The 14,165-nt window shown below is 40.4% G+C and overlaps 1 protein-coding gene across 1 annotated transcript in view; it reads left to right on the top strand.

Annotated features, from left to right (window-relative positions):
- Window positions 1-14,165, top strand: part of col28a2a (collagen, type XXVIII, alpha 2a) — a 94,024-nt gene that overhangs the window by 68,208 nt on the left and 11,651 nt on the right. Inside the window, exons 25-30 of the mRNA XM_059966058.1 lie at window positions 1,086-1,154; window positions 5,962-6,030; window positions 7,333-7,401; window positions 7,551-7,619; window positions 10,360-10,440; window positions 13,009-13,044. Of these exons, the coding sequence (XP_059822041.1) occupies window positions 1,086-1,154; window positions 5,962-6,030; window positions 7,333-7,401; window positions 7,551-7,619; window positions 10,360-10,440; window positions 13,009-13,044 (393 nt within the window). The remainder of the gene's footprint in view (window positions 1-1,085; window positions 1,155-5,961; window positions 6,031-7,332; window positions 7,402-7,550; window positions 7,620-10,359; window positions 10,441-13,008; window positions 13,045-14,165) is intronic.

Here is a 14,165-nt window from a genome sequence, read left to right as displayed (position 1 = left end):
TAACATCCTGGCTTATGACGCATTATTTTCTAGGTGGGACAGGACCGGGAGGAGGGCCGAGGCTCTGGCATCATTAGTGGACAGTCTGAGCAGTAGCCGGACTGGAAAAGGTCCAGTGTACAAGTAGCTGGAGGGTGAGATTTTATATGATCCATCACCAGCCACTCAAAGCACTTCATGACTGTTGAAGTCAGTGTGACTGGGCAGTAACAGTTTAGGTCAGTTACCATCGCTGTCTTGGGCACCAGAATGATAGTGGCTGTCTTGACACCTGCAGGGACAATGGACTGTTTCAAAGAGATGTTAAAAAAATCCATTTAGACCTCTGCTAGCTAGGCCACACAATCCCTTGATACCTGACCAGTTACGTGGTCCATCCCCACAGCTTTGCGTGGCTTTACACTGGCTAGAATCCTCCTCACTTAGGCTGTAGCCAGACAGTTGCCTGTTCTTCAGGGAGAGAGGCAGAATTCCTCAATGTCACATTATTTATTGTGTCAAGTTGTGTGCAGACGGCAATCAGCCTGGAAGGATGGGAGGTGTCACTGTTGTTAATGCACAGGGTGGATTTATAATCTCTTGGATTAAATGGGATGTTTGACAGATTGGCCTCTGTCAATTCTAGCACATGTTAGACCACTGAGTTTTTTCTGCAAAAACCTGAAGGCAACTTGGGAACTACCTGATGCACCATCAATAATTCTCGGAGACGGGAGGCAAACGATAGGCTTTTATTAGCAGCAAAACGGAGCACAGCATCTCAGAGACTGAAGGGGGGAGCAGTGCCTCCAATCGCCTTTATCCAGGGGTCTGTGGGAGGAGCCACAGGAGCAGTCAGCAGAGGGGCATGTCCAGACAGGTATACTTAGTTTACCACACTACCTTTAAACACTTTTCCTTCAAAAAACAGTAAAAACAATTTCATTCACCCTTAGTGCATTTCAGTAAGCTGGGCCAGTTTTTAAATTTATCATCTTAATTAAACAATAACTTCTGTGTGTATCTAATGGAATCATGAGTTCTCAGCGGAAGTTTGCGAATATAGTTTGAGGAAAAACTAAATATTATTTTATTTTAATTAAAAGGGTCGGCCAGGTCTTCCGGGACCTCCAGGAGAACAAGGACATGCAGGAACTGGATTCCCGGGACCAAAGGTATCCTGTTATATTCACAAGAGGAAAAAAAAACATTCCTTGTTCAATTTGTTAGTGTTTTGCTACTGTCTGATGATCTGCACATCATGGGAACACTACCACCTGCAGATTCCCCATCAATTCACTTGCAAGTGAATATTGTTGTCCCATCAGCAGCATTAGGTATGAATCCTTACCTAACAACACTGCAGTTGTTCTGCAGTGCAGAAGGGAGGGGGGAAGAAGAGGAGAGTGGTTGTGATAGGGGACTCAATAGTTAGAGGTACAAACAGGAGGTTCTGTGGTCGCGACAGAAACTCCCAGATGGTTTGATGCCTCCCGGGTTCCAGGGTCAGGGATGTCTCTGATCACGTGCACAGCATTCAGAAATGAGAGGGTGAGCAGTCAGATGTCATGGTACACATCGGTACCAATGGCGTAGGAAGAAAGAGTGAGGAGGTCCTGAAGAGTGAGTATAGAGAGCTTGGTGGAAGTTAAAAAGCAGGACCTCGAGGGTGGTAATCTCAGGATTAATTGCTACCTGTGCCACGTGCCAGTGAGGGTAAGAATAGGATGCTCTGGAGGATGAACATGTGGCTGAGGAACTGGTGTAGGGGGCAGGGTTTTAGATTTCAGGATCATTGGGACCTCTTCTGGGGCAGGTGGGACCTGTACAAGAGAGACAGGTTACACCTGAAACACAGGGGGACCAATATCCTTTGCAGGGAGGATTGTTAGTGTTATTGCGGGAGGGGTTTAAACTAGATTTGCAGGGTGATGGGAACCAGAGTGCCAGAGTAGATAGTGGAGCACGGGTGAAAATAAATGATGTTAAATTTTCATGCAAAGTTGCAAATAGAAGGGTTGTGTGTGGTGGTAATAATCTTCTGAAGCGTGTCTATTTCAATGTGAGGAGTATTGTGGGGAAGGCTGATGAACTGAGGTCATGGATTGACATGTGGAATTATGACAGTGTAGCCGTTAGTGAAACTTGGCTACAGGAGGTACAGGACTGGTTGATTAATGTTCTAGGGTTCCGATTTTTCAGACATGATAGAGGCAGAGGGATGAAGGGTGGGAGGGGGGGAGTGGCGTTGCTAGTCAGGGAAAGTGTTACAGCAGTCCTCAGGCAGGACAGGGCTTGTCTCCCGAGGCCATATGGGTGGAGCTGAGAAACAGGAAAGGTATGACCACATTAATGGGGTTGTATTATAGACCACCCAATAGTCAGCAAGAATTGGAGGAGCAAATCTGCAGAGAGATAGCCGACAACTGCAGGAAACATAAAGTTGTGATAGTAGGGGATTTTAATTTTCCACGTATTGGGACTCCCATACTGTTAAAGGTCTAGATGGGTTAGAGTTTGTAAAATGGGTTCAGGAAAGTTTTCTAAATCGGTATGTAGAGGTACCAACTAGAGAGGATGCAATATTAGATCTCCTATTAGGAAACAAGTTAGGACAGGTAATGGAAGTGTTTGTGGGAGAGCACTTTGGTTCCAGTGATCATAACACCATTAGTTTCAACTTGATCATGGATAAAGATAGATCTGGTCCTCGGGTTGAGGCTCTAAACTGGAAAAAGGACAAATTTGAAGAAATGAGAAAGGATCTAAAAAGTATGGATTGGGACAGGTTGTTCTCTGGCAAGGATGTCGTTGGAAAGTGGGAGGCCTTCAAAGGAGAAATTTTGAGAGTGAAGAGTTCCTGTCAGGATAAAAGGCAAAGTGAATAAGAATAAGGAACCTTGGTTCTCTAGGGATATTGGAACTCTGATAAAGAAGAAGAGAGAGATATATGACATGTATAGGAAATAGGGAGCAAATAAGGTGATTGAGGAGTATAAAAAGTACAAAAAAATACTTAAGGAAGAAATCAGGTGGGCTAAAAAAAGACAGGAGGTTGCTTTGGCAGTCAAGGTGAAGGATAATCCTAAGAGCTTCTACAGGTATATTAAGAGCAAAAGGATAGTAAGGGATAAAATTGGTCCTCTTGAAGATCAGAGTGGTTGGCTATGTATGGAACCAAAAGAAATGGTGGAGATCTTAAATGGTTTTTTTGCGTCTGTATTTACTAAGGAAACTGGCCTGGAGTCAATGGAAATAAGGCAAACAAAAGGTGAGGTCATGGAACCTATACAGATTGAAGAGGAGCAGGTACTTGCTATCTTGAGGCAAATCAGAGTAGATAAACCCCCAGGACCTGACAAGGTATTCCCTGAGACCTTGAAGGAGACTAGTGTTGAAATTGCAGGGGCCCTGGCAGATATATTTAAAATGTCAGTATCTACGGGTGAGGTGCCAGAGGATTGGAGGATAACTCATGTTGTTCCACTGTTTAAAAAAGGCTCTGAAAGTAATCCAGGAAATTATAGGCCGGTAAGTTTGATGTCGGTAGTGAGTAAATTATTGGAAGGAATACTAAGAGATAAGATCTACAAGTATTTAGATAGACAGGGACTTATTAGGGAGAGTCAACACGACTTTGTGTGTGGTAGGTCATGTTTAACAAATCTATTAGAGCTTTTGGAAGAGGTTACAAGGAAAGTGGATTAAGGGAAGGCAGTGGATGTTGTCTACATGGACTTCAGTAAGACAAGGTCCTGCATGGGAGGTAAGTTAGGAAGATTCAGTCGCTAGGTATACATGGTGAGGTAGTAAATTGGATTAGGCATTGGCTCAATGGGAGAAGTCAGAGAGTGGTAGTGGAGGATTCCTTCTCTGAGTGGAGGCCTGTGACTAGTGGTGTGCCACAGGGATCGGTGCTGGGTTCATCTTTATTTGTCATCTATATCACTGATCTGAATGATAATGTGGCAAATTGGATCAGCAAATTTGCTGATAATACAAAGATTGGAGGTGTAGTGGGCAGTGAGGAAGGTTTTCAAAGCTTGCAGAGGGATCTGGACCAGCTGGAAAAATGGGCTGAAAAATGGCAAATGGATTTTAATACAGACAAGTGTGAGGTATTGCACTTTGGAAGGAAAATCCAAAGTAGAACATACAAGGTAAATGGTAGGGCACTGAGGAGTGCAGTAGAACAGAAGGATCTAAGAATACAGATACAAAATTCCCTAAAAGTGGCATCACAGGTTAGATAGGGTAGTAAAGAGAGCTTTTGGTACATTGGCCTTTATAAATCAAAGTATTGAGTATAAGAGTTGGAATGCCATGGTGTGGTTATGTAAGGTATTGGTGAGGCCGAATTTGGAGTATTGTGTGCAGTTTTGGTCACCGAATTACAAGAGGGATATTAATAAGGTTGAAAGAGTGCAGAGAAGGTTTACAAGGATGTTACCAGGACTTAAGAAACTGAGTTACAGCGAGAGGTTGAATAGGTTAGGACTTTATTCCCTGGAGCGTAGAATAATGAGGAGAGACTTGATAGAGGTGTATAAAATTATGATGGGTATAGACAGAGTGAATGCAAGCAGGCTTTTTCCACTGAGGCTAGGGGAGAAAAAAAACGGAGGACATGGGCTAAGGGTGAAGGTGGAAAAGTTTAAATGGAACATTAGGGGAGGCTTCTTCACACAGAGAGTGATGGGAGTGTGGAATGAGCTGTCAGATGAATTTGTAAATGCTTTTAACATTTAAGAAAAACTTGGACAGGTACATGGATGAGAGGTGTATGGAGAGATGTGGGCCAGGTGCAGGTCAGTGGGATTAGGCAGAAAAATGGTTTTCTGTGCTGAAATGTTCTATGGTTCTAACACTGTGGAAGTATCTTCAGTGAATGGACTGCAATGAGTGAAGAAGATGGATCGCCATTATTTTGCAAGGGCAATAGAGGATGAGCTCGTAACACCCTCATCCGTAAAGTGGATACAGTATTTTTTTTAAGTGGTAACCTCTCCATTAAATGTTCTGATATGTTTTGCTGTCAGGACTGTGTGACTGTTCAAATCATAATTTATTAAAGTAAGTGAATGTAAATTGAAACAAGACTGGAAGTCAGCGATTTTTTGCTCTATACTTTGCCCTCCTGGATTCAATTGTGCTGTTACATCACTGAAGTGGAAATAACAGTTAATCTAGATTCCTATGTATGTCACACGTAATTTTTATCTGGACTACAATTTCAAAATATTCCTCGACATTTTTATTTCCCACCAACTGGCAGGTGAAATATTGTGAGAAAGGGGTAGTTTAGTTTTACCTGCCTAATTTCCCCAATTCTGCTTGCTGGTCACTTTTAAAGTGTGGTGTTCCCACAACTTAGAGGGATGAGAATCTTGTAAGTTGAGATCACTCCCATCTCCCTCCCTCCATTCCTTTCCACGCTGCCACTCTACTGGATTTTAAACCACTGTCAACTGGTTGTAACATCGAGCTGTTGGCCTCCCCTCTTGCTGTGGCAGGAGCGATGCCTCTCTCTCCCTCATTAGTGAGAGAGAGAGAATCTGTGGGACGTTGAAGTGTTGCAGTGGACAGTGTTTTTTTTTAATGGATTCTAGATCGTGGTCTTTTTGGGGGCTTTGCTATAGCTGGTAGGTAAGGAAGTTGCTGCTCTTGCTGAGAGAGGTGGGAGGAGGGGGAGGGTTGATGCTTACTGCTGCTTGTACATGAGAGGGGGGCTTTGGAGTTCTAACATCATTCCCACCAAAAAAAATTGAATTTCTCTTACTCATTCTTTGGGGGGTTTTCTTCTGTTTCATGGATGTTTGCAAAGAGCAAGAATGTCAGGTTGCATACTATATACATTTTCTGATATTAAATTGAACCATGGAACTAGAGAAGTCGAAGGTCATGGCAAGCTGGTAGTGTTTGGAAGGTCAAAGAGATTTCCAAGCTGCGTGATAATCCTCACTAATAACTGTTATGCTTTAGGGAGATCCAGGAGTCAGAGGGCCAAATGGCTTGGCTGGACCTCCAGGAAAAGGACTTCAAGGTCAGAAGGTACCATAAGTTGCATTTGGATTCTGATTTTCGTCTACTCGTTAAGCTCTCCCAAATTGAAACTTTGAGATGAGTGGCAGGTCAAATGATTGGACAAAATATGAGTAAAAGATTGATACAAGAAGAAAATGAAGATAAAACACACCAGAAATGTAAAAATATAGTTGAAGTTTGTATACATATTTGGGGAAAAGAAGAGTTAGCAGAGTGGTTGGTGGTCGAATAGAAAATGAGTCTAGGAAATTGGTTTATGGAAAACAAGATATAGCGGAAGAATTCAACAAAAATAATCCTTCTCTATAGATGATATAGGTAATATATTAAAATTGGCTGAAAAATACAAACTGGAAGGAAGGCAAACATTTAGAAAAATTACAATCTCAAGGGAAATTCTGAACAAGCTGCCTTTCAGTGATTTCTGGATTCTAATGGACTTCATCTTTGGGTATTAAAAGTAAAGGCGAGTGAGATATTTGATACATTGCTTTTAATTTGCAAAACTCCTTGCATTCTGAGAATGTTCCATTAAATAAGTGAGTAACAAATGTTAAGGCAACTGGCCAGTAGTTTCTTGTTTTCAATCCCTCTCTTTTGATGTGGAAACCATGAGTTTTGGTTGTCAGTATCACATCAGTGCTAAGTGCATGAGGGGTGCAGTGAAGCACTGAATGAAATGGAGATTGACAGTCAGTGAGCAAAGAGGACACCGTGAATTGAGTAGTGTCTGGGACTGATAGCGAGATGGTAAGATATGGTACTTGATGTCATATTTCCTGACATTAACCACTTATGTGAGTCACTGAAATTCTTCTGACACTGTATTCTGATTCTTAAGGCTGCAATCTTGTCCAATAACTTCAAGGTTGTCTGTATTCAGTGAATCCTAAGCATGTTCCTGATGTTCTTTTCATCCACCAAAACTACCCATACAATGTTCACAAATACACAGATATGAAGCTCTCTCTCTCTCTTTCTCTGTCTGCTATCCCGTATTATGTTTCCCAAATCACCTTCACTTGAAGAATGTCAGCTAATAACAGCTTTAGTCAGATTGCAGTTTCTTTTTATGAAATATAGATCACCTAAGAGCAAAACTGACTTGTCTTAACTAGTGATGGTGATATACCATTATCAAATCTCTACTCTTGGCTTTAATAAGCAAAAATTAAAAAGTATTAAATTCTGATAGGTTAATTATACATTATGTTCTCTGTTGCCATTTTCAGGGATTGTCAAATTTAAACACTGCCTTCAGATGATTTTTTTTGTGTGAAACAGTTCCAGTCTTTTATTGCTCTTTAGGGAGTAGCAGGAAGGCCCGGACCACCTGGGCCCCAAGGCCCTCCAGGGGAAGGCATTCAGGGACCTAAGGTGGGTAGAATGAAACATAAGCAAAACCAGATGTGTTAAGAAAAATTTCAGAATTTCTACTTAACTACAATACATCTGAATCATTTAAAAAGAGAAAAGTTCTAATTTTATTAATGTAGAAAACTAAATTGAAACTATTTGTCTGATAGGGGGATCAAGGTTTTCAAGGACTGATAGGACCTCGTGGGCCACCAGGGGAAGGGCTTTTGGGACCCAAGGTACGTGAGCAATTTATGGCTTTGTATTTGTCTTGTGCAATAGATTGATAGATACTTTATTGATCTCAAAGGAAATTACTGTGCCACAGTAGCATTACGAGTACACAGATATACAAATAGACCAGAAGTGTCTCCTACTTACTGACGATGACATCATTCCAATGCAGGTTTGAAGAACTATTGCCAACAGTAATTAATGCACAGCCAACACTGCCGTTGTAGTCTTTCTCACAGCGAACCCATGAGTCAAACAGATACAAAATAGTCTTCAAAGTTACCAGTCAGCTGGAGATTTATTACAGAAATTAAAGCTTCCTTGAAGAGCAGAAGCTCTAATTTTCTCCTGCCAAACACTGATAGAGTCATGTAGCACAGAAACCGATAATTCAGCACATCTTTTCAAGTCAACAATCCATTACCCTGTACTTGATGGTTGACATGGTTCTTGATCAGTTATTTCAGAAGTAATCAAGTGTAAGTTTCAAGTCAAGTCAAGTCACTTTTATTGTCATTTCGACCATAACAGCTGGTACAGTACATAGTAAAAATGAGACAATGTGTTTCAGGACCATGGTGTTACATGACACAGTACAAAATCTAGACTGAACTACATAAAAAAAAACAACACAGAGAAAGCTACACGAGACTACAGACCTATACAGGACTACATAAAGTGCACAAAAACAGTTCAGGCATTACAATAAATAATAAACAGGACAATAGGGCAAGGTGTCAGTCCAGGCTTCGGGTATTGAGGAGTCTGATAGCTTGGGGGAAGAAACTGTTACATAGTATGGCCGTGAGAGCCCGAATGCTTCAGAGCCTTTTCCCTGATGGCAGGAGGGAGAAGAGATTGTATGAGGGCTGTGTGGGTTCCTTCATAATGCTGTTTCCTTTGCTGATGCAGCGTGTAGTGTAAATGTTCGTGATGGCGGGAAGAGAGACCCCAATGATCTTCTCAGCTGACCTCACTATCTGCTGCAGGTTCTTGTCTGTATGGAAGGATTTATGTTGCTTCATTCGGGACTTAGTTCTGTTTACAAAGAAAATCGATGCAAGTAACCCCAGGAGTAGAACAAGTAATGACAAAGCTGAGGAGAGGCACTGAAAAGCAGAAGTGGTGAACCCTAGCGGGAGTTACTCACTCTACTTCCATTGTGCTTGTAGACTGTCCGGATGATGCCTTGGTCCCATGAAGTCCTATTTCATTTTTCATTAACTTGTGTGGATATGCATGTTGCTTAGAGATGAAAGTTAATATCCTGCTGGTCTTTAAACTGAGAAATAGAATTATTTTGTGTACCAAACATGAGACCTGATGATGTGAACAAAAATTTTACAAAATTAGAAGCATGACAAACTGAAGAATTTGGTTCAATTGGCATTTTGTTCAATTTGGTTCAATTAATGTTGGCTAGCAAGACTTGAAATGTACTCCTCCACTGTAAAAGTCTATAATTCTAATACAGTGGGTTAATTGACACATTGGTTAATTGGGGCAGCCACTTATTTGGGGCAACTCTTAAAGAACAAAAACTAATCGAGAAAATTGCCGTGATTCCCTTCGTTCACTTGGGATTCTACTGTTCCTGAACAATTTCTAACTAGCGTCAGTCACATTCACTCGTGTGGCTATTAAACACTGCACCATGCTTAGAGCAAACAGTTTTTAAATAGCTTCAGTTGCATGTGTTTGTGTTCAAAAGGCAGTGATTTTTGTCACTGGTAGTTGGCGAGAAATAAGCAGTAAGACAATTCAGAGCTGAACTCACTGAGGTTTCAAGCTTTCGGGCTTGGAGATGCCAGATACAGCCAGAAATGAAAATAAAACGACTTCCCTAAGTTTCCACAAGTTAGGAACTATGAATAATTTGAAAGTATTAACATGAATGTTACAATGAAAATGAAGATTCTGAGGATGCAATCATTGAAACCATTGTACTGTATATGAAGGCAGTCCATTAAATGCACTAGGTGTCTGCTCAGCAGTGTACACTGGTTGAAATCCTCCATTGATGACCATTACGAACTAATACACAGTTTTATAGTTCTGTAGTAGTATTGGCAGTGTTCTAATTTGCACTGTATTTCATTTAAATACATAATTCATTACTCAGTTTGTCTTTTTTATGTCTAATGATTTCCATGAAACTTTGGATAATTGGGGCAGTTGCTTAATTTACTGGTTCGGATGTGTCCCGATTAACCAGAATCCACTGTATATACTTAAAGGAAATATAAATTATTTTAAAAATATTGCTGACAGATTTTTTTCAATGGAAGAAATCATCTTCATTTGACAGCATTGGCCTCCAAGTGTTCCGTTCTATGGAAGTGAATGGACCAAATGTGTAAAGCTAAATATGACTTATGGACATGGCTGTATATAGTGCCAATGGTAAAGATGAATTTCTCTCCCCATTGTACTGACTACTGGATTCATTAATGACAAATGTTTAGGGAAGGCAACTATCTGGTTAAGTAATCATACAAGAATTAAGGTGGAGTTGGCTCGTTGAGTAAAAAGTATCTGACATTACATCAGACAGTTTATACTCTTATGAGAAAGAGACTTCTATAGAAAATTTTGCAACGTCCAGCTATTTCTAACAATGTCATGAGTGATATTTTTTATTTAAAAGTAGTTAAATTTACCCACTATGTTTTAATCCTAGGTGTAAAATGGAGAGAATAAGTAAATTATTTCAATATTAATATATCATTTTGCCCTGTACTATAGGGTGACCGTGGTTTGACAGGTGAGCGAGGTCAGAAGGGAAGTAAAGGAGATGTTGGTGATACTGGTTCTGCTGGTGCAACTGTAAGTTCATAATTCTTCCTGTTTTGAATGAATTATCTTTATTCTTTCTTACTAGTACTTATGCTGCATTGATTCTTTTTTCCATTGCATTTGTGATGGTCCATGGCTCGCAACTATACATCAATATAGGAAGAATGCAGCAGCTAAGAGTTCTACGGCGAATGTCAATTGCTATTTTCTTGTTCGTTAGGATGTTTCTCATTTCTGTAAATGCTGTTCTTGCCATTGCTATTGCAGCAAAGATGTGATTCCTCAGAAGAATGCTATGCATATCATATATGGACAGTATAACCAATGAAGAAGTTCTACAGAAAACAAAAACAAAATGTACTTTACTTTAAAAAAAATCAGAAAGCAGCAATCAAAATTCTTTGGACACGTCATGCGACGAGAGACATTAGAACATTTAGTTACATCTGGAAAGCTGGAAGGAAAAAGGAGCAGAGCCAGGCAGAGAATGAAAATGATAGATGGATTAACTTCATGGTTGGAAACAGGGGAGGCAACAACTACAATTCAGAGAGTCAGGGACTGTGATGGATGGAGAGGCATGATCGCCCACACCGAACAGCAAGGCACCTGAACAGAGCTAGTACTTCACTGAAAATAAATGATTTTGTAAGCAGTTATGCAGTTGGAGTATTGTTAAGAGATCTGACTTCTTCCCCTATTCGCCTTTCTTGTATCAATCTGTTCAATATGTCTGATGTCTCTCATTCCTTACCTAATGCCAGTATTAAAGGCATTGTCTTCTGAATTCCACTCCCCCTTGAGGATGTGAGTTGCTTGTCAGCCCCATTTGCCTCCGTTTACATTGATAAGGCTGAGAGCACCAGAGGTGAAGCAAAGGTTTTACAAGGATCATCTGACGGAGTGGTGTAAGGACAACAACCTGGTCCTTAACACTTCTAAAACAAAAGAGATGATCATTGACTTCAGGAGATCAAAAGACAGAGTACACACCCCTCTCCATATACATGGAGAGGTAGTGGAGAGTGTGGAAAACCTGAAGTTCCTTGGAGTTATGTTGTCAAAACAGCTGGCGTGGACCACCAACACCTCGCTGTTTGTTAAAAAAAGACAACAAAGACTCTTCTTCCTCAGAAAGCTGAAACAGGCCAAACTCCCACAAAAGCTGTTGCTTAACTTCCATAGAAGCACAATTGAAACCATCCTGACCAACAGCGCCACCGTGTGGTGTGCCAGCTGCACAGCCGCTGAGCGACAAGACCTGCATCGCACGGTGAAGGCGGCCCAGCGAATTGTCAGGATGGAGCTCCCAGGACTGGACACCGTCTACTCCAGCAGACTCAGGAGGAAAGCAATCAGCATAACCAGAGACACCGCACACTCCAGCCACTCCCTGTTTGACCCCGCTGCCGTCCAGCAAAAGGTTCAGGACACTAAAAGCCAGAACAAATAGACTGAAGAACAGCTTCTACCCCAGAGCTGTGGCCTCCATCATACCACTTCCACAGAACAACGACTGAAACTGTGAGCACGCACAAGGACACAAATACTTGTACTAATGGCACTTTGTGCATTTCTGTGATAGTCTGGTGCTGTTGCAACTTATTTTCTGCTACTTATCTATTTAATACTGTTTTTCTATTACTGTCTTGTTTTTATCTACCACTTTATTTAATTGCCTGAGAGGAAGCCAAACAGAGTTTCATTGTACCTATGTATAACGACAATAAAGATCATTCAATTCAATTCAATGAGAGGGAGTGACTAAAGAATCGGAAGCTGCAATAAGTTGTGGTGGGTTCATTGAGAAGCCGAGGAATTAACCGTACTTCCCAAGGGAGTGGAGAAATATCTTGTTTCTCAGGCACTGGTAGAGAAGGCTTTCACACATTTGGTTTAAAGTAGTGAATAATTTAAAGAAAAGGTTGTGACAAGCATTTCAAAGCTGCAAAAGATAACCAGCAACAGAAAAGTGCTCATCTAGATGAAGCCCATTAAAGTAGTTTCATTGTTTTAAGGTTTCATTATACCTTGGGAGAAGTAGGGCTTGTCTTCTGAACACCAGCAAGAAATATTCAAGAGACCTCTTTTTTGATTTCACCTTGCAAAATCCTGCCATTTTTGTGGGTAGCTGTACTACCACTTAGTATTGAGGCAAATCAACTATCTTTTGTTTTTGTTTTTATTCCTGTTGTTGTTGAATGCTGTCAAGTTGGTGACTCACGGCGACCCTAAGGATAGTGTAGTTGTCCACTGGATCCTCATGGCAAGATATGGAAGTAGATTACTTGGCCTTTCTTCCACACAGATACTGCTGCTGCCCAGGTGGATTCAAACTCGGAACCATTGGCCTCAAAGTCCAGTGCTAGTGCCATTACACCATCAGGCACCTCATATTCCTAGTGCACCAAATGCATTATCTGTATCTTCATCTGCAATATTCCTCACTCACTGTTACTCTTCCAGGTTAAAATTATTACCAGTGTTTTATTCATCACAATGTGAGAAATGTGGTAAAATGGTTCGTAGCACTATCTTTTTGTTGCTGCATTTTGTGCTAATTCTACCTAATGTTTATTTTGACTTCAAATTGTTTAGGGAAGGCCTGGAGCAAAGGGTGATCCTGGCTTAACAGTGAGTTACTAATATTTTTGTGCATGGTTATATCATTATCTACATATCAGTAAGTAATTTGACAATATATAACATACTAGATATTAGTAAATTTAAAACCTCCAAGATAAATAATTTTATGATAGTTTTTAGTTTGGCGGAAAACAAAATAGGGGAAGCACATTAATTGCATATGAGCTCAGCACCTGCCTTTAAATTTTTGTTAAAATCAAGAATAAAAAAAATTAAACAATTATGAACATACACTTCAATCTTTTCATTCGGTGAGGGAAGGTGTTGACATTTAATTATTGTACTAGAATCATAAAGCATTTCCTGGTCTCCACATTTGCTGTCAGCAAAAATAATGCCAAATGAACTGTTAATACTGACCAGATGCAGTCAAAATACACTCTGTGTAATTATTGTGTGGATGAGCAATGAATTATGTTGCTGGAGGGTTTACATGTTTTAATAAAAGATGGTAGAAAAATAGAAGCAGGGTATTTTTAGAGGTGAGAAATTGAAAGATGTTGCAATTGGGAGTGAACTGGGTGTCCTTATGCACAAATCAGTGAAAGTTAAGATGACAGTTCAGCAAGCTATTAGGAAAACAACAGTATGTTGGCCTCTTAAAACAAGATTTGAGTTCAAGTGTAGAGATGTGTTGCTCCAATTATAGAGAGCCCTAGCATACAGTGTTGAAAGTCTAGACTTCATTCCTAAGGAAGAGCATAACTTGCAATACAGCGAGTTCACCAGACTGATTCCTATAATGCATGAAGGCCCTCTACTATCTTGAGTTTGCAAAACTAAAAGGTGATCACATTGAAATGCTTAGAACTCTTCAAGGGCTTAACAATTAGATGCAGAAATGATGCTTCTTTTACCAGAGAAGTTTACAACCAGTAGTCACGTCTCAAAGCAAGGAGATGCCATTCATAACAGATTAGTGAAGAAAATTTTATCTGCAGAATACTGTAATTCTTTACCGAGGATGGCTGTGGTTGCTCAGTCACTGCATGTATTCAGTAAAGAAATGAATAGTTTTTTAGAAAATAAAGAGATAGCCATTAGTGCATGAAAATGAAAGAGAGGATTTAAATTAATTATTAATCTATAGATACAGCATCATAAAAGGC

This window comes from Hypanus sabinus, chromosome 4 (genome assembly GCF_030144855.1).
Source record: "Hypanus sabinus isolate sHypSab1 chromosome 4, sHypSab1.hap1, whole genome shotgun sequence".
In the NCBI taxonomy this organism is placed as follows: domain Eukaryota; kingdom Metazoa; phylum Chordata; class Chondrichthyes; order Myliobatiformes; family Dasyatidae; genus Hypanus; species Hypanus sabinus.
The sequence above is the reverse complement of the archived record's forward strand: the minus strand, read 5'-3'. Positions and strand labels throughout refer to the sequence as shown.